The sequence below is a fragment of the Cavia porcellus genome, unplaced genomic scaffold (genome assembly GCF_034190915.1).
Source record: "Cavia porcellus strain 051 isolate PalLab524CR breed Dunkin Hartley unplaced genomic scaffold, mCavPor4.1 scaffold_3, whole genome shotgun sequence".
Lineage (NCBI taxonomy): Eukaryota > Metazoa > Chordata > Mammalia > Rodentia > Caviidae > Cavia > Cavia porcellus.
This window is the reverse complement of record NW_026947486.1, coordinates 37,867,514-37,893,573: the sequence shown is the minus strand read 5'-3', so window position 1 is coordinate 37,893,573 and position 26,060 is coordinate 37,867,514. Positions and strand designations below refer to the sequence as shown.

At 47.3% G+C, this 26,060-nt stretch overlaps 1 protein-coding gene across 17 annotated transcripts; it reads right to left on the bottom strand.

The window, feature by feature from the left end:
• Window positions 1–1,530: 1,530 nt before the first annotated feature.
• On the bottom strand, window positions 1,531–24,410 carry Med12 (mediator complex subunit 12). 17 transcript variants are annotated; one of them, XM_063246057.1, is made up of 46 exons: window positions 24,236–24,410; window positions 23,650–23,754; window positions 23,254–23,442; window positions 22,972–23,131; window positions 21,485–21,666; window positions 21,200–21,310; window positions 20,837–21,091; window positions 20,323–20,469; window positions 20,080–20,179; window positions 19,813–19,949; window positions 19,485–19,616; window positions 18,844–18,970; window positions 18,054–18,283; window positions 17,346–17,426; window positions 17,050–17,220; window positions 16,707–16,851; window positions 16,489–16,539; window positions 16,109–16,227; window positions 15,784–15,927; window positions 15,182–15,345; window positions 14,845–14,976; window positions 14,264–14,491; window positions 13,940–14,084; window positions 13,688–13,808; window positions 13,136–13,237; window positions 12,907–13,032; window positions 12,479–12,654; window positions 12,121–12,300; window positions 10,192–10,263; window positions 9,406–9,539; window positions 9,102–9,263; window positions 8,580–8,691; window positions 8,384–8,473; window positions 7,790–7,899; window positions 7,461–7,596; window positions 7,114–7,275; window positions 5,617–5,991; window positions 5,276–5,426; window positions 4,931–5,136; window positions 4,689–4,766; window positions 4,545–4,599; window positions 4,382–4,469; window positions 2,776–3,028; window positions 2,303–2,402; window positions 2,020–2,106; window positions 1,531–1,807 (listed from the first exon to the last, which is right to left on the bottom strand). In XM_063246057.1, the coding sequence occupies exons 1-46, from the start codon at window positions 24,332–24,334 to the stop codon at window positions 1,764–1,766; spliced, it is 6,474 nt and encodes a 2,157-aa protein (XP_063102127.1). In that variant the 5' UTR covers window positions 24,335–24,410; the 3' UTR covers window positions 1,531–1,763. The 17 variants fall into 17 exon arrangements, with proteins under 17 accessions (XP_063102127.1, XP_063102128.1, XP_063102129.1 ...); XM_063246058.1 differs by having other exon boundaries at window positions 4,689–4,763; XM_063246059.1 differs by having other exon boundaries at window positions 4,940–5,136.
• Between the last annotated feature and the right edge of the window lie 1,650 nt (window positions 24,411–26,060).

Sequence of the window (26,060 nt, the reverse complement as noted above, 5' to 3'; positions counted from 1 at the left end):
CAGTCTAAACTTCACCTGCAAATCTTGAGATCTTGAAACAAAGGGAGAAACTGAGGCCTGCCCCCCACCCAGTAGCATTCCTCAAAGACATGCCTCAACCATAGTCAGCCTTGCTCACCTCTCCTCAGCACAAGTACTACCCAGGCAGCAACCACCAGTGGGGCCACATAGCCCTCATCTGTCACACTCCCAAAGGTCAGGGTAGTTGCTTTCTCTCTACTGTTTCATCTGGGGTTAGATATCTGACCATTTAAACCTCTCCTCCCTCCCAGGCCCCGTGTCTTTGTCTTGCATTTCTCTATGTAGTGTACCCTATCCAGTTGGCCTAGCACAACTCCCTCTGAATGTCCCTTACCCCAGAGAAGCCTTTACTCCTCTAAAGAATGTAGCAATGGTATATTTATGTTAGAACAGAATTAGTCAAGAATAGTTTCAGTCATGTTTGCCTTTATCTTGCCAGAGTTCAATTCCTTGTACATGTAAAGTCTCGAACTCTGAAAACCCCATATGCATGAGGGCTTTGTAGGTAGACTTTGGAAAGGGATTTTATTTTTTGTAACTTGGGTATTAACTGGTACTCCTGGTTTTACTTGCACAATTGACACTTCTCAGCAACAGGATGTAATAGTGGCTTAGACATTACCCTTAAATTGCCAGATCTTTCTGTATCATCTACCCACCCATGGGGCTGCTGCAGATCCTCTTCCAGTCCTAGCTAGGCACATCAGAAGACTCCTCTGTTACAGGCAGCTGGTTCTCCTACACATCCTTGGACTTAGGGCTCAAGACACAAGGACAGGGGCCTCAGAATGGCCTAGCCATAGCTCCAAATGTGACTCTGGAGCAAGTTTTGTTTTTTTGTACTGTACAATAGGGGCAAGCAATAGTCATACGAGGTTAACAGCTCAGGTGGGTCATGTGACAAACAGTTCCAGCAGCAGGGCAGAGCAATGGGTGCTGCTTCTCACCGGGCTCTTTCCTCTCAGGAGCCACTGTACTTCCTCCACCTACTTTGTGATGGCACAGACCAATGAGGGCAATTTCTCCTCAGAAATGGGACTTAGGGAAATCCTTCAGCTTATGCAAAGGCTGCTACTGGTACATGATGGGACCACATGAGATGGGCAAAAGGGTAACCAGCAACTATAACCTCCACCCTACCCACAGTGTTCAAAGCCCAGCAGCTGGGATGTTATTAAAGGAAAATTGGGTTCCCTTGGTTTTTCTCCTGGTCTAATGGTCCTGCCCAATCCCAGTGGTATGTCTCCCACGGAGGAAAAATGTAAAGGATGGGGCAACAGTTAGACGATGAGGTGAGCTGTCCTTACGGGACAGAGGGCCTGTACCTCAAACATGTTTCTTTGGACCTGGAGGAGAGGGCAATAATTCAAGTAGAATTCAGAAAGACAGGGAGTGGAAAGTAAATAGGAGAGATGATCTGAACCACATGAAGGCTCTGACTTATTGGCCAGCCCTCAGTACTATCCCAAGAGACCAGCCTTTCCCGACACACAGAATTCACACACTCCCTTTGCAAATAAGCTCTGTGTATTGGGTGCAACAGTTCTGGGGTCTCTATATAAATAATATACAAAAACCCAACAGCTCAATGCTTCACATTAACAAAAATACTAAAAACTTATTAAAAACGGAGCCTGAGGGAAGGGCCCCAACCATTACTGGTGCTAGCTTGGAAAGAGGAATGGGTATTAAGAGGAAAGAGTGGGGCCACATTCAGTGCACAAGCAGTTCCTCCAGGTGGTTCAGAAGCGTCCAAATATGTTGGTACTGGGCTGTGGCTGGGTATCTGTGGAAAACCAGAAATTGTCAGGGTTGGAGATCAAGCAAGCCTATAGATTATGCATGATAAAAGCTATCAGATGCAGGGGGAAGGAAGGGGAGGGGAGGAGAGGGAAGGGATCCCTCATAACCTGGGCCTGAAGTGGTCACCTCAGCTACTTTTGCCCACCCCATCCCTCATTTATTCTGGGGCTCCCTTATGAAAGTAGGCAGGCTTACTGGAGAGCTGTTGTTGGAGTTGCCGGACCAAAGCTGCTGTCTGTTGCTGCTGCTGGGTCTGCTGAAGGCCCTGGCGCTGAAACTGAGGTGGAAACAGGAAGCAGAAGATCAGACTCTTAACATCTGCCTCCTTCATCCTTATCTTTCACTCCTCTGTAGAGTGCCATGCCTTACTTCACACTGCTACCCCATTGCATACTGTACCCAAACAAGTTTGCTGGCTGCATGCTCAACCTAGGCAGCTGTCCCTAAGCCTAGGGCTGATGTTGAACAGCTACCTGAGGCTGGGACTGGGGCTGGGGTTGGGGAGGAGCTGACTGTTGCTGTTGCTGCTGGTGTTGCTGTTGTTGCTGCTGCTGCTGCTGCTGTTGCTGCTGCTGCTGCTATGAAGACATAAAATACTTTTGAGGAAAGCAAAGGCACAGGACTCAGTACTGGAGGAATGGGGGCAGGAAGGGGAGTCAAAGTCAAGATGCAAGGAGGGAACTCTGGGTCCCAATCTTCCCTTCTCAGACCACTGCTAGGAGGCCAAATCTAGACTACTTGGAGAGAGTGTCCAACTCTCTCCCATTTTGATCCCTGGCAACACAAAAAGGAGGAAGAGGAGGGCAATGATTTAAGCAACTTTAGGCAGCCACTCAGTTGGGTGCTTAGCACAGTGTAGCCTCATTTAATGCTAGCGACAGTGTGGCATGAACCTGGGCCTCTCTTCCTCTTTGGGCTCCCAAGTCTTAGGATGGAATCCTGGGTTCTTACCCGTAGGATCTGCTGCTGCTGCTGACGCATGTGGTACTGCTGCTGCTGCTGCTGCTGCTGCTGTTGCTGCTGTTGCTGCTGTTGCTGTTGCTGCTGCTGCTGCTGCTGCTGTTGCTGCTGCTGCTGCTGCTGCTGCTGTTGCTGCTGCTCAGGCAGAATGGAAGTTGAGCGGACACCTGCCTGGACGCCCTGGGTGCTCAGCGGAGTCATGGCACCCATTATGGGTGTCTGCTGCAGTGTCTGGTGTGAAAATCTCCAGAGACAAGAGATCCAGGGGTCAAGGCACAGGGCAGGGAGAGTGAGACAGTAGAAAGCAAACTTCTAATAAGTCACTGCATTAATTTTCCCTTGGTATTAATCAGAAGAGCCCTTTTCAGTCTGACAGACTTCTAGGTTGGGGAGTAAGGGGCAAAAATGATACTTTCTTTTAGTGTCTCATATCCTTAATGGTTAAGAATTTTTTAGTTCTGTTTTAGCTATTTCTCAACAGTCTCAGCACATGATATATTATTATGCCCTCTGTACTCGTATCCCTGGGGCGGTCTGTGGCCAGTCAGTTTCCCTGTTGTGTCTTCCATCTTCACTCACCTTCCCCTATGCATTCTATCTACTCATTCCACACTAATCTCACAACCTACCCAACTCCTATCACTGTGCTAATTGAAAGACCCCCCTTCTGGGATTGTATCTCAGTGATAAAGCTCAACATTCAGGGCCATCTATCAATCCTCCCCCTCTAAGCCTAGCCCCCACTACCTCCCCAGCATGAATTCTACTCTCCTTTCCATCTCCCAGACACTACCCATGTCTCTGACCATACTATCTCCCCTACTTGGAATGCCTTTCTTTCTCCTTTTTCACAAATTCCAATCATAGCTAGTCTTCAAAGAGCAACTCAGGTCTGACCACCTTCATGCCTCTCCAATGACTCAAGTCCATACTGATTGTATCCCACTTTTTCTGAATTCCCATTTTACTTCACAGCACCCAACTGCAAGACCTGATTATATCTTTGCTCATAATATTCTCAAGGGTAATACTTTCCTCCTCAACTAGAGTAAAAATTCCTTGTGGTGTGGTCAGTCTCTCTGTCTCTGTCTTTATATCTACAAAATCTATTGCTTTGTTTCACTTCATGTAGTCATACCTAGTATAGTGTTTGCCACAGAGTGGACAGTTAATCAGCACCCCCCAGCAGAGTTCTAAGTTATAAGATATGGAGCCTGAAGACATAGTTACTAGGTCTTAACTAGGCTTGTCTAACATTAGTCACGGTATTCACTTGTTAGTCCATCCTGGAGTTCAACTGCTGAATAAAGCTTATCATGTCAGTCTTTTCTTATAAATCCCAGATCTTTTATCAGAATTGAACAAATGATCCCTCCTCTTGGGGCCTCAAAGAAATACTGGGGAAGCAAATGTGAGACTGTTAGTCTCCAAGGTCCTTTCCAGCTCCAGCCTCTTGTTATGGGCTACTTGGCCAGGTAAGTGTTCCCAGTATCTCTATAGAGTTCAGCCTAGCCCCATCACCTTCAGGTATGAGTTTTCCATATCAAATGCCCCCTTATACCTCAGTGTTCCTGCCCAACTCTCAACTTTTGAGTACCTCTGAGTGGAGGTCAGTCCATGTCCATAGGTTGGTGCCTGTTGGTGCACATAGCCACTGGGCCGCTGTTGCAGGTGGCGGGTAGGATCTACAAGAGTAGGATTGGTAGAAGGGTGGGTGCTCTGATAAGGCTGGCTGGAGTAGCTGGGGGGCACCATGGTACCTGCAGGGCCTGTGTGTTGCTGCAGTCCCACATGAGAAACATAAGGAGTATAGCCCTGGAGAGATGGAAGAGAAGAGTCAGGGCTAGGAGTGTGCACAGCAGCTTGCCTTTCTCGCCCCAATGCTCAGAACCCCAGGCCCTTACCTGGGAGGTCTGCAGGCCATAGGAAGAACTGGGAGTCATCTGATGGACAGATGACTGTCCCAATATCCCCTGGCTCTGCTAAGGGACAAAGGAGAGAAGCTCAAACTTAGGAAATGCTTTCTGCTAGGTCATTTCTTGTATCTCCCACCCTGAGTGTCCTTGTGAAGATCCTAAGTGTCTCTTCAGTCCTGTAACTTGTAAAAGCCCCTCTCCCTGACAGCCCTCCCTACTGCCCCTCTCACTATCTTTGCCTGGAGCTGCTGGCGAAGGCGCTGTCCCTGGGGCACTGTGGGTTGCTGCTGCCTGTACACAGAGGTCTTATACGAAGAAGGTTCTAGCCCCATGACACCAGTCATGTTTGTGGGCAGCACTCCAGGGTAAGTTGGTCGGGTGGGCAGCTTCTGCATTGGTAATCGCACAGGGCGGTATGGGTCCACTCGAGGGCCACCTGGAAAGGAAAGCAGACTTACTTATCTGGGCTCCTCCCCCTCCAGCCCTCTCCCGGAGTGCTAGTCAGCCACAGTGCCCCAGGGTAGTAGTGGTACAGCCCTTGGGTAGGAGGAATGTTCCTAGAGGCCGGCACTCACCTGCAGGCAGTGGCTGGTTCTGGGTGTACAGGCCTATGGAGCCCTGCCTGTAGCTAAGGTGGGATATGGAGCTAGGGTTAGCATGATGCAAGAGGTCTGGAGGCACTGTCACACCATAGGGGCCACTCCGACCTGGGCCCATTGCATAGTCCTGTGTGGGTGACAGAGGAGGAAGGTGAGAGGGTTGTGAAGAGGAGCTGTATTTACATAGCTGATTTTTATTATAATTCTAATGATACCCCTTTCCACAAATACCTCCTATAAAGGAGAAACTCTCACTCTCTACTATGCAGCGTCATGAGGAGAGACTGAGGGAGATGCATGGTGGGGGAGGTACTGACCTCTGTTTTCGTGGCTGGCTGGCTGCGCTTCTTGCCCTTAGTGGACTTCTTCTTGCGTTCCTCAGTGCTGGGTGGAGCAGCTCCTGATTTTTCAGTTTTGGGGGGCTCAGGTACCTTTTTCTCAGGCTCTAGAAGGGTAGGAGCTGGTGGCTCCTCATCTTCTGGTGGCATTGGGAGTGGCTCCAGGTAGTAGGCACGAGGGCGGGGCCTCAGGTGTGTGTGGTAGAGCAGTAACCGCTGCTGCTCCTCCCCTCGAGCCACTCGTCGATCGACCCGGACTGTCCCAAACCAGCCCCAGGAGAGTGGTGCTGATGGCTTCAACCCCTCAAACAGATCCCAAGGAGAGAGCTTCAGTTTAGTGGAAACCTGTAGACCCTGTTCCAGAAAATGAGAGACAATGAGCTGATGAGACTTGGAGAACACAAAGTACATCTTGAGGACTTATAGAATGGAGTATAATATCTGTTGGAAATATTAAAAAAAAAGGAAAAAAAGTTGTAGGTAACTTGAGTCAGTAGAGATGGTGAGAGATGGAAAGACAGGGACACGTACACAAGTAAGAGAGTAAGTCACGGAAGGAAAGAGGCATGAAGAGTAAAGATGAAGCCAGGAGAGCAAAGAGGAGGAGCAGAGGAGGTAGAGCTGGGGAAAGCAAGGAGACAGAAACAGGACATAGAGAGGGTGAGAAAAGGAAAGCAGTGGGGGAGAGAAACTGACATTCACAGGAAAACAGGAAGGAGGAGAGGAAGAGAGAGAAAAGGAAGAGAAAGACTAAAGACAGGGCAGAGAAAAGAGGGCTCAGTAGAGTCCGAGAAACTAGGACAGAGAAAGAGGCAGGTGGAACAATAGAAAAAGGCAGAGAGACAGACAGACAGATGAGCAGACAAATAAGGAAGAGAAATGAGGGTATATATTATATATGAATATATAAATATGATAGGATTTGGGTGGGTTTTTGAGAGAGTCTCACCATGTAATTCAGGCTGGCCTTGAACTCATGGCAATCCTCCTGCCTCAGCCTCTCAAGTTCTGGGATTACAGGCCTGTGCCACCACACCCAGCTGCACTTTGGATTTTAAACTCTACCCTCTTTTCCCTTTAACTCTCAGCTATACACAGTGATTATGGTTACTTATCAAATACTGTAAATGACAGAGGAGAAAGAGAAAATTGCACAGATCAGTGGTGGGGAGAGAGAAAAGCAAGAATAAAAGATACAGCATCAGCTAGACAAATGCACGGGGCAAGACAGGAGGTAAGGGAAGAGAAGAGGAAGGTGCTGAGAAACAGTGGCATGTGAAAAGGGAGTGAGAGGAGGGAAGTCCAGAAAAAAACAGTGGGACTCCAAAGGGGGAGATAAAACAAGGAAAGTTAAGTGATTTGCTCAAAACCCCAGAGACAGTTTTCGAAGCCTGATGGACTTCTGAGTGATGAGCCTGCCAAAGCTTTGAGGTTACTGAAGAAAGGCCAAGGGCATGAGAAGACAGTGGAACATGCCTCCTTCTTGAAGATGGAATCAAAACCAGCAATCTTGTTGCCCTTTGTGTCAATAAGGGAGCCCTGTGGCTCACATGTGATGACATCTCGGGTTGGCTTGGGCAGTGGCAGCAGTTGGCGAACCTTTTCCAGACTGTCTGACTGGTGCTCCCCCAACTCCTTCTGCAGGCACAGGAAGATGAGACAAGAGTTCAAAGATACAGAAAAAAAAAGAAGACTGGGAAGCCTCAAAAAACAGCACAGAACCGGGCATAAAGAGGAAGAGTGGAGGGCTTAGGCCAGAACAAGGCCCTGAGACTGGATAGTAAATGCAGTCAAGGCAGAAAGCTGAGATGCCAGTTTCTCACCTGCAGCTTCTTCACCAGGTTCATGTATGCACGCTTGTTTTCCTCCATACCACCCTGTGAGATGCTAGACATGTCTGCAGCCAAGGTCCCATTGATGAGTACACTAAGCATGTCCAACACCGTAGTAAAGAGCTCACTGTGACAGAATGTAGGGAGGAAGGTACCCAGAGAAGAAATAAGAAAGAAAAAGGTTTTATGGCAAGGAAGGGCACCAAGACTGTGTGGGGAATGCAGGATTACAGTCCACAGTGTCAGCCACACACTCATCTCAGCAAACCTCGCAGCTGGCATGGGAACAGGGCCCCCCCTTGGGGTAGGGAACTGCTTACTTGTTGGACTGCATGTCAACAGTGCCACTGATGATGACCTCCAGGAGAAGCACAGCCCACTCTGTGGTCTGGTGAGTGCTACGCTGCACCGTGTCAAACATACCCCCTACCTGCCAGGGCCACAGATCAGTCAGATGGCTCAAGGGTGACAGCCAGCTTAAGTTACTTAGAGCCTGGGTTGGGGGGATTTGGAACCCCTAAGATCAAGTTTCATTTGCATCTACGATTTGCTATATGATCTTGAATAAATCGCTGAATTCTTGGCATTTCCTTTTATAAAGTGATGGGAGATGGACTAGATGATTTCCAGGATTTCATTCAACATTCCACAGTGCGTTTCTAGCATTTATAGGGACACACCAAAATGTAGGACACTGAGAGAAAGTCCCTGCAAAGATCCAGGGCATGCAAGCTACTGGACCCTGACCACAGTGATCCAGTCCCTTTTACAACTTTCAGGCCCTATATCCACAGCTAACACTTGAACGTCACAAAATCTGGGGTCTCCATCCTCATCCCTGCTCTCCCCAACTCAAGACTTCTTTGCTGCATTTCCAGTCCCATCTCCTTTCTTCTCCCCAGCTTTCCCCTCACCAGGTTGAGCCGAAGTTTGAGTGCCTCATGCATTAGCTGCTTTGGTTTATAATCATCTAAGTACTGGCCATCTCGCCAATTCTTCACAATCTACAACAGAAACAAGTTTAACATGCAGCTCAGGGATCTTCCAGTGGCCTCTTAGGTACATGTTTCCCTGCCCTCCTGCCCACCTCCATGGCCCAAACACCCATACCTGGTGCACTTGGTTGTAGAGGGAGGTAAGGAGTCCCTCACGTTGCTCATCCTGCCCTTTCAGACATGTCAGTACCAGGGATAGGAATGGCTGCTGGCTCAACAAGGACATGCTAGAAATGGAAGGGAAGCGAGAAGAGAAGGGGGCAAGAAAGAAAGCGGAGGGAAAAAGGAGGGGACAGGACAGGACTATGGCACAACTTCTAACCTCTCATTCCTCCATCCCAGGCTCTTAAGATCTGACCTCTTGCTTAGCTATGCCACTTTTACCCCTTGATTTGCCACTTTCCTATGATGTCTATTCATTTTTTTTTAATTTTATTTAAGGAGAAAAAAAAAACAGAGAAAGGGTACAAGTTATACAGATTTACAGAAAAAAAATAAGGAAATCACTAGTTAATGGATTACATATTGTTATCTTAGAAATAATTGTTCAAGTCTAACCCTTGGCCCTAAATTTTATTTTTCACTGGGCCTGCCTCCTCTCTTTTCTCAATCCCAGCACCCTCCCCAAACCCTTTACCTCTTTTGCTTTTGTCGATCACGTTCTTTGCGAGAGGAGGAGGCCAGGTGTTGACCCTTCTCCAATTCCTCCCCAGCAGCCTTTAACACATGCCCCTGGACAGAAGTGGGTAGTTTGGCGATGAGAGGGGCCACCAGCCATACACCAGAGCGTTCTAGAGAGCTGTAGCACAGACAGAGGACACAGGGTTGTGGGGAGGTCTCCTTTTTCTGAACATGCACAGTATCTCCCTGAGGCAGATATCATTCATGCAATTAGAGAAATGCAATTAGAGAGGATAAGGCCTAATGTGTTTCTACTCAACCTGAGCACAGGTTTGGTCTTGCTGCTGCTGGGCATGTTGTTTGCCATACTTCCAGAAGATGACCCTGTCTCTGCTGATTGCTGAAAGACTTCAATTGTGGCCTTGGCAATGTTCTCCAGGAGGGAGTTCATCTCCTAGTGAGGATGAAAGGCACAGAGGAACTAAAATATGTAGCCAAGGGCAAAAAGAGATACCTGGTGCAAGGAATGGGAGATAAGAGCAAAGGAGAACAACTGTAGAGGTTGAAAGGAAGGTAGGGCTATAACTGTTGGGAGTTACGTGCTTAGCATGCCCATATTTCTCCAATTCCTCCACTGTTGTCTTCTTTGCCTACCTCCTACATCTGTGACCCAAGAAACAGGCTCTACTGCCAGCCCTGCCAAGCTTCCCCACAGCTGAGAACTCCAGCATTCCCAATATATTTCTCTGATTACCAGCTTATGATGTCTGCTATTTTCCCATCCCCACAGCTTACTTTTCTCAGTTCCAGAGCGTAAGGGTAGAACCTAGATTTTTTGGTTTTGGTGGTGGTGGTATTGGGGATTGAAACCAGGCCCTTCACACTGAGCTATAAGGCTATTTTTTTTTTTGAGACAGGGACTTGATAACTAAGTTGTCTGGGCTAGGGTCAAACTTGTGATTCTGTTGCCTCAGCCCACAAGAGTGCTATGATTACAGGCATATGCCATTATACCTGGCTAAAACCCAGGTTCTTCTATGGTGGCTCATATCCCTTAGTTGGAGTTGGGTATGGGAAAGGGGAGAGTCCAACAAGGCATTACTCACATTGTTAGGGGTCTGCTTGATCATGAGCTGCAGTTCCAGGGAAGACTGGCGCATGGTCCACTGGTCCAAGTTCTATGGTAGAAGCCCCACCCCAAGCTAGTAACCACCATGTCCCAGCTACCCACCACCCTACAACCAATTTCCAATCTCTTGTAACTTTTGTTTTTGGTACCAGGAATCAAATTCATGACCTCAAGCTTGCTAGACAAGGTGTTGTGCCGCTCAGCTGTATCTCTGGCCATCCATAACTTTTTTTTTTAACAGAAACTTTTTCTTGGCCAGGGATATAGCTCAATGGCACAGTGCCTGCCTGGCAAGTGCGAGGTTCTGACTTTGATTCCCAGTACCAAAAAAAAAAAAAAAAAAAAAAGAGGAACTTTCTTGGCAAGTGTGGTTGTACATGCCTATAATCACAGCACTTGGGAGGCTGAGGCAAGAGGATTGGTCACAAGTTTGAGGCCAGCCTGGGGTACAACATGACTTCAAGGCCAGTCTGAATTATACTATATGATCTTGTTTTAAAACAAACAAGGAACTCTGTCTTTTCTTCATGTGTGTGATACCACCAAGGGCCTTTGCAATGAGCTCTATCTTTAGCCTTTCAGCTTTTATTTTGAGGCAGGGTCTTGTTAAGTTGCCAAGCAGCCAAGACTGGTCTCCAGCTTGTAATCCTTCTGCTTCAGTCTCCCAGAGAACTGGGCCTTTAGGTATGTGCCACCATGCCCTGCCAAATCTCCCACAGCCTTGAACCACAGGTTTTCAAAGATCTAAAAGGGATCTCTATGCTCCTCTTTTTGGGAAAGATCATATTTAAATAATCCAAAATAGTTGAAATCTAGCATACTTTAAATGCAGTTCAAGATTTCACATCTCCCTCTAGATCCTTGTTCTACAGCTTCATATTCTTTCGCATCAGAAAGTGTTGCATAATATTTACACTTTAAATATTTGCTATTAAAAGTTGAAGCCTGCCTTTGTTTTTTTAGAACAGTTGTTCAGAAGTTAAAGACAAGGCCAGGTATGGTGGCTCACACCTGTAATCCCAGCACTCGGGAGGCTGAGGCAGGAGGATAGTTGCGAGTTTGAGGCCAACCTGGGCTACAAAGTAGGCTCAAGGCCAGCCTGAACTGCATGGAGAGACCCTGTCTAAAAAAAAAGACCAAAAAAAAAAAAGTCCCAGACAAGGCCTTTCAAGACAATCTCTTTAAGTCCTGTGGAGACTGGAAAGCTACTACTGGTTAATCTCCCTTTAACAGTGTCTCTTTAGCAGCCAGTCTCTGGCTGAAGGGACCTCATTCCTTTAGGTTTTCCTCCATGACCTTATTTTTCACCCTCCCAATCACTTGAACATCTGCAGTACTGGAAAGAACACAGGCATACCTGGATTCACATACCAACTCTAAACTTATGAGCTGTGTGACCTTAGAGAAGTTACTTAACCTCTTTAAGCTGGCCAAATAGGTATTTATACTTGCTTCATAGAGTCGTAAAGATTAAGTGAGAAAATGTATGTACAGTACCATGCTTAATAAGGAGTAACTACTTACAAAGTATATACTTAATAAGTAGTAACTATTTACTACTCAGTTACAGGCAGCTATGTGCTCACCTCACAGTCTTAAATTACTGAATCTAGAACACGTTGGATTTACTCTTTTTTTTTTTTTTTTGTCTTTTTCCTTTTTATCGGTACCGGGGATTGAACTCACGACTGCCTGCTTGCAAGGCAGGCACTTATGCTGCTGAGCTAAACCTCCAGCCCCTGGATTTACTCTTGAACCTGTGTTGGAGCTGTTGCTCTCATCCACCTTCTCCCACATCTTTATCTGTCTTCTGTTTACTGAACTCCCTCTCTCTCTTGTTGGTTTCCACTATTTCTCCTCAAGTTAGGTCCCATTATTTCTTCCAAGACCCATCACCTGGGTTTACCTGAAGAATACGCTTAATACGCTGCCGTTGAGGGTTTTCTCCATCTTCATTGTCCAGCAGTCGATGTGGGTAGCAGATGAGCTGCATGAGGCGCTGGGCCTGAGCACTACTCAGCACTGGATCTTGCAGATCATTGCTGTCCTCACACAGTGACTTAAGGCAACGTTCTCCTACCCATTCCTGAGGAAGCTGATAATCAGGGACTGGGGACAACCAGTAAGGGGCACTAAGAAGAGGGATGTGCTGGGGTTGGGTTAAGGACCTGATGTATAGTAAGGAAGTGGTACGATCACAGGTTAGAAACAGGCCTATATTATAAGGAAGCATTTAGGGGTTTTGGGAGGAAGGTGGGACTGACCTGTTGGCAGATGCTGCGTAGCACATACTTGGCATAGACATCCAGACTAGCTGTTTCCACAGAGATGTTGCGGCCACCCTGCCTCCGACTGCCACTGCTACCTCCTCCCTCCTCCTCGGGAAGTTCTTCTGTTCCTCCTGTCACAGTAAAGCCTGAACCCTTCAGTTCTGCATCCCCTGTGGTTCAGGGTGGGACACAGAGGGCAGAGTGAGATCAGAATACTGTGTAGAGATCCACCCTGAGCCAACAAAGGCAGAAACTTCCCTAAATGTTGCCCTATGGGACAGAAATGTATTTTTCACCCTCCTCTCCTCCCCAAAGTCAGAGGACCACCTTCAAGAGGGAGAAAGACTGTCCCTTGTAGTTGAGCTGACACTCCACTCTATATACACTTCTGGCACTACTCCCTTCCTACCCCCCACCCCTACCAAGTACAAACACAGCCTTGAGAACAGCAAACACAGCTCCATCCACGATGCGGTTCTGGGAGGCAGCCAGCAGGTGGCGATCACAGGAGGAGCGGATTCCGACTGTAGGCTTGTCTGGAGAGGAAGCTGAAGTCAGGGGGAACAAGAACAGGAAGTGCGCGTGCGTGCGTGTGTGCCTGAGCAAGTGGGGGCTTTCTCTTGGAACGTGGCTTGGATCAGGGTCACTTACTTCCATCAGACTGGCAAGGATTGAGTTGTGGTGTCTTGAAAAGGTGCAGGAGAATGCGGCAGGTGAGCCGAGCACCTGGCTCCGAGTCTTGTTCACTACAAGCTAAAAGGAAAACAAGCAGATCTGGAAGGGATGAAACCAACTTTTGTGTGTGTGTGCTTGAGTATGTGTGGTGGGAGGAGAAATAAGGAGGAAGACAGGTAAGGTGAAAGAAAAAACAGACAACTGTTTTGCGCAGAAAACATGCCAAGAACGCATCAGGCCCTGGGTTCCATCCTTAGAACACCACAAATACACATATACACACACCCACACACACAGAAAAATTAGGATTAGAAAATAGGCCCAGAGGGGAGCAAAAAAACCAAATCAAATAAATAAAAAATAGAAAAAAGAAAACAGGCCCCTTCAGCGTGGGTTGCACCAAAGCACTGCCCTAGTAAGGGCCAGGGAGCCACAGCAAAGGGCCCCACACCAAACAATGAGAGGATAGACACTGTGTACTGAAATGTGAGGTCCAGAAATTCTAAAGGTTATCGATTGGTAGTTCACCAGCATTAAGGAGTGAAGGGATGGCTGCACAGCGAATCAGATCTTCCAGGAGCAAACACTGCCGAGCGATGAGGATGGCAACAAAAGTAGCCAGGGAGTCATGGAAAGACAGGTCACTGACCTGTAGCAAAGAGCAAACAGATATGGCAACTCAGTGTGGAGAAATGGCATGGCTCGACCCTGCAGAACTTTGACAAGTTTGATGACTATGACCAGACCCCAGCCCTGCTAACTGCCCACCCCAAATCTCACATCTACATTGCAGAGGAGATCGTTGAAGCCACAGGTGCCATTGTTAGAGGAGCAGCACAATGCTTTAAGAACTCCTAGCCACTCTGCACTCAGTGACTTGCAGTAGCCAGTCAGCTCTGCACACAGGATTGCGATGTCATTCACCCTAGGGAAAAATACAAGTGCCCTCAGGAAAAGCCTTGTTTCACCACACCTCAGATTCAGTTTTTCATCTCTGCCCCAGTAATAATTAAATGTGCAGTACCTCCCATGTATGTCGCCCCTCCCAACATCAGGCAGGGATATGACTGATGACCATTCCTCAGTATATGCCATGCCCCATACCTATCAGGATCATGGTGCCCCACACAGACGTGCATAAGGGCATTGCAGACAAAGCTGTAGCGGTTAGCAGGGTTCTCACTAAGACTCTTGCCTAGCCCCGTGTAGGTGAAGGTATGAGCAGCAGGGTTCTCCAGGGTGTCAATCATAAACTCGGGCGCCCAGCGCATGTTGGACTCTGATGGTTCCACATTGCAGTAAATGGTGTTTTTCACCTTTGAGCAGAAGTCACTGCAAGGGTGGGAAAAGACGACAGTAGGGTTGAATAAGTGGGGTATGACCCACGAGGGTGGTCTGCACTGGGAGAAAAGAAAAAAAGGTGAGGGTCAAGGGACCTTGGGACAACAAAAAGGGAGATGTGCCACAGCAAAGTGGGCAGGAAAGGAACTATGTAGAACAGGAAGGGTCTTGGGAAGCAGAAGGCCCACTCTCAGTAATGCAATGGCACATGGAGGACATGGTCTATAACTGACCCTGGGTAGGCAACAGGGTAATAGACTGTGCTTTGCTCCTGAGGTGGGTGGTAGTAGGAAGGAGATGGGACTAGGTCCCCCTTTCTACCCCTTACCTCCTACCTCTCTTACCTGAAGAGTTCCCCAAATTTGCTCTTTAAATGGCTACAGGAGGTGTACAGATCATAGAGATATGCAAGGATACAGCGCTCTGCAGAGGAGCCATCTGACCGGTTCATCCCATGCTTCACTACGCCGCACAGCCTGTCATAAGAGGCAAGGTTGGGAGGATCAGCAGGGGTCAGGATCCAGAGGCCCTACGAAGCAGATTCCAGTCTCCTGGTAACATCAGTCCCTCCTCAACTGCACAGCAGGTACTTCCCAGGGTGAGTCTATGTGTTCCTCCCAAGCGACTTCCACTGGCATTTGCCAGAGCCCCATGTTTCCAGTCTTTTGAAGCTCTGCTTACCCCTCAAAGACCTGTGCCATCTGATCCTGGTTGAGGATGAGACAGGCGTGATAGTGGCGTAGGACAGCCACGATGCACAGGCACAGGCTGGTAGTATAGCTGCCTACCAGATCCGAGGACTTGAGAAGCAGCTCGGCCTCAACCACACTCAGTTCATTCAGCAGCTAGCACAGTGGATGGGGGTGAGAGAAGAGAAGATAAGATGCCTTTCATGTCATACACAAACCCTTTTTCTGGGAGGAACCTGGCAAGGCCAGGCTGGTGCCCCTTCCTACTGGAGCTGCCTTAACACAGAAAGGCCCTGTTTTTACATGCTGCTATCTTTTGTCCTATTAAGGACACCCCTAATCAGTCTCCAGGACAGTTCTATGAACTCCACTGTGGGAGGATGTTCTGTACCCAATGTTCTAATCTGTCTCTTGGGCCTCCTCAGGGAACACTTAAATCTCTATTCCTACAATCCTAGACCATGTTCCACTCACCCTGTATTAGTCTTCCTACCCAAATAGCCTGGGAAAATAGGTGGAACCTCTACTCCAGTCCTCATACCCTACTTAGCACAGAACTCCTTCTTTCACCTTTATCTTCCCTAACTTCCCCACCTGAATGGCAAAGTCGATGAGGCCACTGATGCTTAGTGAATATTCCATGAGGTCGAAGATGAACTGCACATGCTGCACCAGAGGCAAATGGTACGACATGCCAAGGGCAAAGCTCGTGATCTGCTCCAGAACATTCCGGGAGACCTGATAAGGGCAGTGGGAGACAGGAGTGGAGGGAGGGAAAAACCAGGGAAGCAGGAAACCATGATGGTGGAAAGGGGTGAGACCAGCAGGTTTGGCCTGCGTAGGGGGAAAAAAGATAAGAAGAAAGAAAAATAGGACAGGAGGCCAGAATGTGGGAAGGGGACTGGGCTTAGGCCCACACCTGAGCTGTGACCTGGTGTTGGTCATAATGTGATAGATGCTGGAACTTAGCAAAGATATCTTCAGCAGTGGGGAAGGCTTCAGGCCGGTTGCGGCGCCGCTTCTGCCCATCCTCCCCACCTGAAGGGACAGTTGAAAGAGACAATTCAGGACAGAAAAGATAACTAGTTGACTGAGGGTAGGTGGGGGGGATGGGAAGGGAGGTAGGTTGGGGAGGAAGAAGGAAGAAGGGAAGGGCTGGGGGATAAAGGGAAGGGAACAGTGAAGCAAAGGCTTAGAGGACCACAGACTATGTGGACCTTAGAGGAATATGTACAGGGAGGTGCTAGGTTGAGGGAGGGGTGGGGCAGGAAGGGCAGTATGGGGCTTACTGTGAGGTACCTAAGAATGTCAGGTCTCCAGGATTCAGAGGCACAATAGGAGCAAGCTGGTCTGCAGAGGGGGGGAATGAGGGGGGAAGTTTCAAAAGGACTAGAGCTCTCAGGAGACTCTAAGAGACAGGACATTGGGACATGACTGAGGAGTTCCCTACACTGGGGATGGGAAGACTGACTAGGGCATTCTTTGAGGGAAATCTATTCAAGGAGCCTCAAACCCACCAGTTTCTGCTGTTCCCTTGCGGTTCAGAACCTTCAGAATATCCTTGGTGATTTTCTTGATGGCATGGCGGGCATCATCTCGCTGCTTTCCCACCCCAAACAGTACGACCAACCGCTGGTTGCACTCATGGCTGCACGACTCCTCCTGCATCCCGGCAGTACCATCAGACCCTGCACACACTTGCCCTCTTCCTGTAGCATGCTGGCACCCTTGGTGCCCCAGTGTGCTCAAGCTGCTTCCCAGCACACCCGCACCCTCAAGAATAGCTTCAACCCCTTGGCAAATGCCCTGGACAGAAATCTAGGCTCAAAACAGATGGACACAGGTATTGGGGAACAGTACCTGGGGGATAGGGAAGTGTGTGGCGTACTGTACATGTCGAGGCTGGTCATAAAGAACTCCAAGGGTCCCTTCGATCTTCTCTTTAGGTGGGAGCTTCACCTCCTTCTCAACATCTAGTTTCTCAGGGGATGGGCTACCCTTCCCCTCACAGGCCATGGTAGGGGAGAACAACTAAGAAATGAAAAACAGGATTTAGGAGAAGAAAAGGGGCTGAGGGGGTACAAAGAAATCCCAAAATGTGACATAATGAGAGGATCTAAGGAGCTGGATTCTTCCCCACTCAGGTTCTCACTTACTGAGAAATCAGGCTTCTCCATGTCCTCAAAGAGCACACTGGAACTAGGGTCAATGTCCATAGACTCTGAGAGCCCTGGATCCTGAAGGAACAGAACATAAGCAAAGTGGCTTTAGTCTTACACAGCTGCTCCCGACTGAATAGAAAAGCTTATAGAAGAACTAGAGAAGAGCTTGAAGTAGGGAAACCACAAGTTCTAGATTCAAACCTTGTCTAGTCACTTAGCCAGTCTACGCCTTAGCTTCTATCAGCTTTAAATGGGAAATAAAGAGTATCTCACAAGGCTGTTGTGAAGATGAAATGAAAAAACTAATATGAAAGGAATGGGGATGTGGTTCAGTGGTAAGAGTACTTGCCAAGCATGCACAAGGCCCTGGGTTCAATTCCCAGCACTGAAAAAAAAGGCCCTGTCATTGGGTGTGGCAGTGCATGTCTATAAGCCCAGCATTCAGGAGGCTGAAGTAGAAGGATTGCATTAAGTTTAAGGCCAGCTTGGACTACAAAGTGAGTTCAAGGCCAGCCTGAACTGCACAGTATAACTGTTTCAAAACAAAAATAAAACGAACAAAAATAGTTGTGGGAGTGCTTGGTAAACTATAAAAAGTTACTACTACTCTTCTTGGGCAAAAGAGACTCTCAGAGGTCTCCTGGAGCTGTGAAGTTGGGAATATTAGTAGAAACAATCAAAGGCAATGAGAAGCCCATTCACCTCCAGCTTGCTACTACTGCTGCCTTCAGCCTCCTTGCGCTCTGGGTCATCAGCAGGATCATCAAAAGGAGAGGGAGGCCGGGGTCCAGGGGCTCCAAAGGCAAGGTCGCCTCGGGAGATGAGAGTGCAAGTATACATGTTGTGGGAGAAAACATCATGTCGAATCAGTTCACAGAACAGTAGTACTAAGTTAAAGAATTCTACTCGCTCACTCTCACTTCGGGGATCCGCTGAAAAGAAGAAATAAGACATGAGTTCACAAGAGCACAAAGGAAGGGGACACAAAGAGGGACATACCTAAGGCATAATGCTGTACAGCAGTGATGACAAATCTTTTAGAGCTTTCAGTGATAACAACCAACTCACTGTGGCACATGTGCCTTTAGTTTGCCACCAGTGCTCTAGAGCATCTCAGAGAGGGAGACCTCTAAGACAATAGGAACAATGAAAAAAAACCTCCAAACTGTTGAAGGACAAAAGTATAGTTGGTTACCCCACCTGCTGTTCCATATATCATCTTAGCAAGAAACAGAGCATCTCTGCTGCTCTTTACAAAGTGAAAATGCGTCAACCACATATTCTTGTCTTTATTCTTGCCTGTTACTTCTTTATTCTCTTAAAATTTAAGATGATCTGGGAGAATTATACCTAAAAGTCATTTTGCATAGAGCTCAAGACTGAAATATAGACCAAAAGGTCATTAAATATGCTTTCTGATGACAGAGGCAGGTAACTGAGAGTAGGCAGAGAAACTAGAGCATGTGTGTGTGTGTGTGGGGGGTGTTCATACTCAGCATGGGAGCCTGTGTATCCAGAAACTGCAGGAGGACATCCTGGAAAATGGGAGCACTAGGAGCAGAAAGAGAGCCAGAGGCGATGGAACCCTTCTCATCTGCTGCTTCAGATTCTCCACAACGCTGCAAGATGGAGAGAAGAGACTGAGGATTGACCGACTTTTCTGTTTCTTTACTCTTTGATGACCCTGGAATTCCCACCTATCTGCCTCCATTCTACACTTTTCACTTCTCTTTCCCTTCTGACCTCCATTTTCTTTGCCAGCTGTCAACTGTAGCCTTGATGTATTCTCTAACCAGGTATCAATATCAATCTGCACTTTCCTATTTGTGCCTCCTGTCCTTAACATTTTTTGCAGATTTTCTGCTAGTTTTTTATTCTGTTCTCACACTATCAACTTGTCATTTTTTGAGACAGGATCTTGCTGTTGTTCAGGAAGGATTTGAATTTGTTACATAGCCCAGGCTGGCCTTGAACTCACAGTGATCCTCCTGCCTAAGCTTTTTGAATGCTGGATTACAGTAGATACTACCATGCCTGGCATATACACCATCAACTCTGAACCTCAGTCTCTCTGGGGTCTCCAACCCCAATCAGATTCCTTTCCATTTGGCCTCATTATCTCTGTTCCCTAACCTCAGCCTCAATCTCTGCTTGTCTCTTCTCCAGAAGTTTGGCTACCACCATAGCACGATGCCGACCAGAACGCTTGCAGCTGACAGCCCATTCGCATAGTAATGATACAACAGCATCATCATCTGAGGAGATCTGGAGACCAAAGGAACACAGGGATAAGTAAGGTAGGGTTGGATACAAAGAAATGAGGTCCAATCTTAAAACATCCTGGGCCCAGGAAGATACTCTGCATACATCCCCTGGTTTCAGTGCCTCACCACACTTTCTCCTCATATAGACAGTTGCTCCGGCAATGTTTTTTGTTCTTTTTAGTTCCCATCTTGCTCACCTCATGTCCATCTTTGCTAGGCCCCAATCCAAAGATTCGGTTACAAAGGGAGTCTAGAGAATTGCTAAAGTCAGAGCGTTCAAAACTATGGCTGTCCAGCACTTCCAAAGTATGGAGCACCCGTCCAATTGTGAAGCCTGAGGAGGACAAACAGTACAGGAGGACTTATCCAGAGGTCTGACACATTATGACTCTCAGATATCTATGCCTTTACCACCCCATCCTTCTCCCAAATATACTTCCTACTATCTGCCCTCTGACACCCACCTGCAGTGGCTTCCTGGCACTTATCAAAAGACCAGCGAACCTCAACTGCCTGTCCTCGCTCTTTGATCTGCTGCTCAATCTCTCGCAACTTTGCACGAACCTACAATATAAAAAAGGCTTAAGGATGTACTCCAGCACGCAAAAAACTATGAGAACACTACCAGACCCCAAATCACTATTTCTAGAAGAGTAATTTAGGCTTATATTCATATCTGGAAGCACCAGGCTACTGGTCAGACGTACTTGCTGAGTGAAGGCACTGTTGCCCTCTGGCATGGGCAGGTTGGAAGGTGCAATAGGCAGATGGTCAAGTGGTGAGCCTGTCTTGATCCTGCTGTCAGTCAGTGAGTAGTGCCAAACCAGGGCGCTAGGACAACACAGGAGGATGGTCTGCCAGACATAAACAGTTAAGTCAAACTCAGTTACCATAGCCACCTCTCAGGAATCCTGTAAGATGACCCAATCCTTATGTTTCAGATTAAAGGTTATTCAAAGTTTTGGAGGCAGGCAGCCATCCATTCCTGACCACTTCCCTACATCTACTTTCCTGAAAGGCTTTGGCTCTAGTATTTAGCCTGGGAGAGGTAGACCAGAACCCCCAAAAAGGAACTAATACCTCATTACTGAGAAGCCACAGTCTCCAAGTGAGTACTCAATGCCTACTCCCACATTCAATTTGGAATCACCCCATTCTTCAGGATGGACACACAGTTCTTCTCAGATTCTTAATACTTCTTTGAGTCAATCTAGTACCTACCTGTAAAATACAGCTGAGGCCAAAAACCAGAGGTCGGTGCTGAGGACACATAAGTAGGTCACTAAAGGGAGTTGAGGGTGTATTGCTAGTTGAGGGCTGAGGAGCAGGAGTTGTGGGCAGCGCACTTGTTGACTGAGTAGATATAACATGAGATGAGTGGCTGGTCACACCATCCAGCTGTAGGGCCAGTCTCCGGGTACAGAAGTAGGCAAGACGACGGGACAGGTAGGCAGACTGAACAAATTCCCCAGAGTACTGTGAAAACAAGATCATCAGAGCTCATGGTTTTCTCTTCAAGGGACACTGCTTTAACATCTTGTCTTCCTCTAATCCACCCCAGCTTCCCCAGATTTTAAGCCTTACTCGAAGCAGTAAGGGCAGTAGCAGTTTAAGCAATTCATCATCTCCAGGGCGGATTTTCTCAAAACATTCAAGTACCCACGTCAGGAACTCGTGTCTGTCCAGCATTCCATCCTATAGGTACCAGGAGTGGAAGAGGATTAGTTCAGCCAGGGACTATTAGAGATGAGGCAGATGAGGCAAATAAAAGGAAAACTGGGGCAAGGTGGCAGACACATCTGTTTCATACTGGTAGAGTGCAAGATCAGGCTCAATCCAATGCTTTACGTAACATGGCTTCCTCCTTACCTGAAACATGAACATGGCCAGCTTCTCGTTATAGTCCCATTGCCTGATTGCCACTTCTACATCATGGGGCAAGGGTCCTATTGTGGAACTACAGCCCCCACTTCCTGCAGGGCCTGGCCGGTAGTATTCAGCCATCTTCTGTAGCTGCTCACATAAGTACTTGGTGATGATCTGAGTCCATTCTAGAGAAAAGATAAAAAAGGGGTTATTTGAAATTATCTTTCTGCTTAGAATATCTTCTATCCCTATCTCAACTTCTAATCATCACAGCTATAAACTATACTCATCTTCTTAGCCTCTGACCAAATGCCACCCTCCCCAAAGTCTTCCCAGGTATCCTCAAGAGATAAAATCTGTCCACTGAAGTCTCAAAGAACCTTCTCTTTTCTCATTTTCCTTTTTTGTAGTATTGGTGACTGAACCCAGGGAACACTGAGGTATGTCCCCAGAACATTTAAAACATTTTTAGGAATGGGGATTTAGCTCATCGGCATAAGCACCTGCTTTGCAAGCATGTGGTCATGAGTTCGATCCCTGGTACTGATAAAAAACATTATTTTGAGACAGGGTCTTGCTAAGTTACCCAGGCTGGCCTCAAACTTGAAATTCTCCTGGGTCAGCCTCCCAGGTACCTAGGATTAGTCATGGACCACAGCCCCAGCTTCTGTTTTAGTTTTGAGGGGTGGTGGTGGTGCTGGGATTTGAACCCAGGGCCTTCACACCACAGGACTTTCTAGCCCTTTTTGGAGGATTGAATCCAGGCCTTCACACCGAGCTATAAAACTAGTTCTTTTAAACAATTTTTTCTTTCTTTTCTTTTCTTTTTTTGTTTTGTTTTATTGAGATAGGGTCTTGCTATACAGTTCAAGCTCACCTCAGGCTCATACTATGTATCCTGGGCTGGCCTTGAATTTGTGGTGATCCTTGTCCCTTGGTCTCCTGAGTGCTAGGATACAAGTATTCACCACCACACTCAGCTGTCTAAAAATTTTTAAACTTTGACACAAGATCTTGTTAAGTTACTCAACTGTCCAGATTGGACTTGAACTTGTGATCTTCCTGAATGCTCGGCATACAGGCATGCATAAGCATGCCTGGCTCTGTCTATTCTTTGGTAAATACCATGTTCTATATTTAATGTTATCTGAACATGTGCCTTTCATCCCCACTAGACTATAAGCATCCTAAGGGTGGCAAATATATATGTCATTTTTATAGCTCAGTGCATGAACACAGTAGGAAATCAAATTACTTGATGTCAGGGCTGGGGGTAAAGCACAGTGGTAGAGTGCTTGCTTGGCATTGGTGAGGCCCTGAGTTTGAACCCCAGTACCACAAAACACAAAACCAAAATAAATTATTTGATGTTTACTGAGTGAATCCAAGATACAAGCAGAAGCAAAGAATATAGATTAGAAAGAGTGATGCCAAGGGTCTATCACTCCTTGAAGCCATCAGTGGCACACCCAGTGTTAGAAATTACTCACCCGTGAAGGGGTCAACGACCTGTCTCTTCTTACCCTTGTTCTCAGACATTGCGGCATAGTAGGCACAGGTCATCTTAATGAGCCAGGCAGCCCGCATCACAGGTACTGTGTATTTGGCTAAGTACCCAAACACTTCTTCCTTCTTACTGAAAATGGGGACCTGAACGGATATCGCAAATAGTGAGACGTGTTAGCCCATGAACTGATATTTATGTAATTTAATGTAAGAATGAGGGTACTTGGTAGCCCCTCCATGGTCTACAGAACAGAAGAGTATCTCACCTTTTTGGCTAGTAGTGTGAGTGGTTTGGTGCCAGCTAGGTCAGTGAACCAGGTATTAATGGCACTCTGGGATCGAGTAGTCACCAGCCAGAAATTGTCTTTTTGGTGCACTGGCCTCTTTCGACCAGTATCAGGGAGCGTGTTACAGCGTAACTTCTCTGCAATAATGCTGCTGAAGTTGGAACTAATCTGAGGAAAGAAAACTATACCTCAGGGTAGGAAGAAAGGGCAGACAGGTGGTCCTACCTTTGAAGCAAAAATGGCAACATGATAGCTTTGGATTATGGGGGCAAACTTAAACCATTTAAATTGTCCCTTTAAGTCCTCCCAACCCAGGGCCTTTGCTCCTTCTCAGATTTTTCCAGTCGTTTCCTTCAGCCTGGCAGGATGTCTCACCTTGGCAGGATTGAAATTGATGTTCTTGGCAGTGCCATGTTCATCCCCAGAGACAGCAGGCTGGTTATTGAAACCTTGTTTTACATTCAAGGCCGTCAATTCATCCTGAGACAGGAAAATGGCATTTTAGGGTATTTTCCCCCCTTGGGAGGAAGTTATGGGAAAGGAGGGAAGAAGAGATGGGAACACGAAGAAAGGGAGGAGGATGATTCTGTGTAGAACAGATTATTAAAGGTAGGCCCCTATAGTCCTTTGGACCCCACCCTTAGTCCCACAAGTCACTAAGATTCCCAACCTGCCAGAGCTCTCTAAACATCACTCTTCCTCGAGAGCCGCCTCACCAAGCTGCCTGAGACAACTTTCTGAGGTGTATGTACTTAGAGGGGGCGCCTCTAGCGCGCCCCACCATCATTCGCTATTTATGGCCTGGAACCTCCCACCGTCCCCTGCTGTTCTACACCGGTCCACTTTACTCTTCCCCCTTTTGGGACTTTTGCTCCCACCTAATCGCCCCGCCCCCTCTCCCCAAATTGTCAATGCAAATCATTTGCCCTGGCCCCTAAGCAGTCCGGATTTTTTAACGCACCTCCTTCTGTTTGGGATCTTGAGGGTACACATCGGGAGGCCCCAGCCGTGGCCGTTTCAGGGGCCGGTGTTCGTAGCTCAAGATCCCGAAGGCCGCCATCTTGGCCAGCCCGTAGCGCCACAGGCGCCAGCAAGGCCAAACTGGGGCTGTGTGGGGGGTGGGGGGAGGGAGGAAGGAGGAGGAGGGAGGGAGACGAAAGGGGAGTGGGGGTTGGGAGGACGGCGTCCGAGAGACAACGTGGGGCACGTTAGGAACTCTTGATTATTGCCGGAAACTACCGAGCGCAGCCGAGGGACGCCGGGAACCAACGGAAAATACCGACCGCTGAGGGGGCGGGGCCCGACCCAGCGTGGGGCGGAACTACGCACCCTTGTGCTTTTCCGCCTTAAAGGTGGAGAGTCAGTTTACACCTTAGCGAAAATCACGGAAGCTTTTGTGAGCCGTGTGTGTGTGTGGTGGTGGAGATGCAGACTTTAAAAAAAAAAAAATTAGCACACATTTGACGTACATAATGTTTACATTCCTTGTGTGGAATTAGTACAGGCACATAACACTCTTAACTCCTTTTTCATTCCCTTTTCTTCCCCCATTACATCTCTTGATTCCTTCCCATTTGAGAGAGATCTCTTGGAGGTGTGGATGTGCAAAGGGGGAGACAGGGTGCAGAACTTTGGTTGGGATTGCGTTCCTGTTGTATAGCTCCGTTCTTAGCCTAGAATAGGTTCAATATTTGCATTGGTTAGGAACTCTACCTTTTAAAATTACTTCGTTTCTTTTTATTTATTTATTTATTTATTTGTCTTTTTCTTTTTTATCGGTACCAGGAATCAAACTCACAACTGCCTGCTTGCAAGGCAGGTGCTTATGCCGCTGAGCTAAATCCCCAGCCCCAAAATTACTTCGTTTCTTAATAATGGATATGCTGACACCTCTGGATAACAAGAGCATGCTAGTATCTCCCTCAAAGGACTGCTGTGGAGATTAGGAACTGTGTGCCCAAGAAAGCACCTGTTAAAATCTGAAACACTGGCACTAATCCCTCAAGGCCATTATGATTTCCACGAAGTTTCCTAATCTTTTTTTAGTTCACTGACCCTTTAAGATGCCAAGGAAGAAGCTGGTTTTGGTGGCGTACACCTGTAATCTCAGCACTTAGGAGGCTGAGGTAGGAGTACCACGAGTTCCACACCTGCCTAACCTACACAGTGAGTTCAAGACCAGCCCGAACTACACAGCAAGACCTTGTCTCAGAACAAACAAACACAAAGACAAAAATCTGTCTACCTTCTCAGAAAAATGGTACATTCAAAATTTTGAATTTCCAGGGAGATTCTTAGACGCCTTGAAGTGCATCCTCGAAATGTCCATGAACAAATATGAACCTTTGGGGCTGGGGATTTAGCTCAGCGGCATAAGCACCTGCCTTGCAAGCAGGCGGTCGTGAGTTCGATCCCTGGTACCAATAAAAAAGGAAAAAGACCAAAAAAAAAAAAAGTGCGTAACAAATATGAACCTTCATTCCTTGGAAAGAGGCACCTACTGTGTCGCTTGATTTTTCAGACATTATCTCCTTTAATTCACAAATGGAACCATAATTTAAGGGTTGTTACTCTGTGGATAAGGAAGCTCATTTCCAAAGAGTGAAAATTCTTTTGCCTGGTATTATACAACTACTGAGTAACAGAGCTGAGACTAGGATTTTTTTTTTTAAATCAGAATCTTGCCATATATTGCTGGTTAGCCTTGAACTCACTATGTAGCCCAAACTGGATTCAAACTCTTGTGATTCTTCTGCCTCAGCCCATCCCCACCCCCTGTTCTGTAA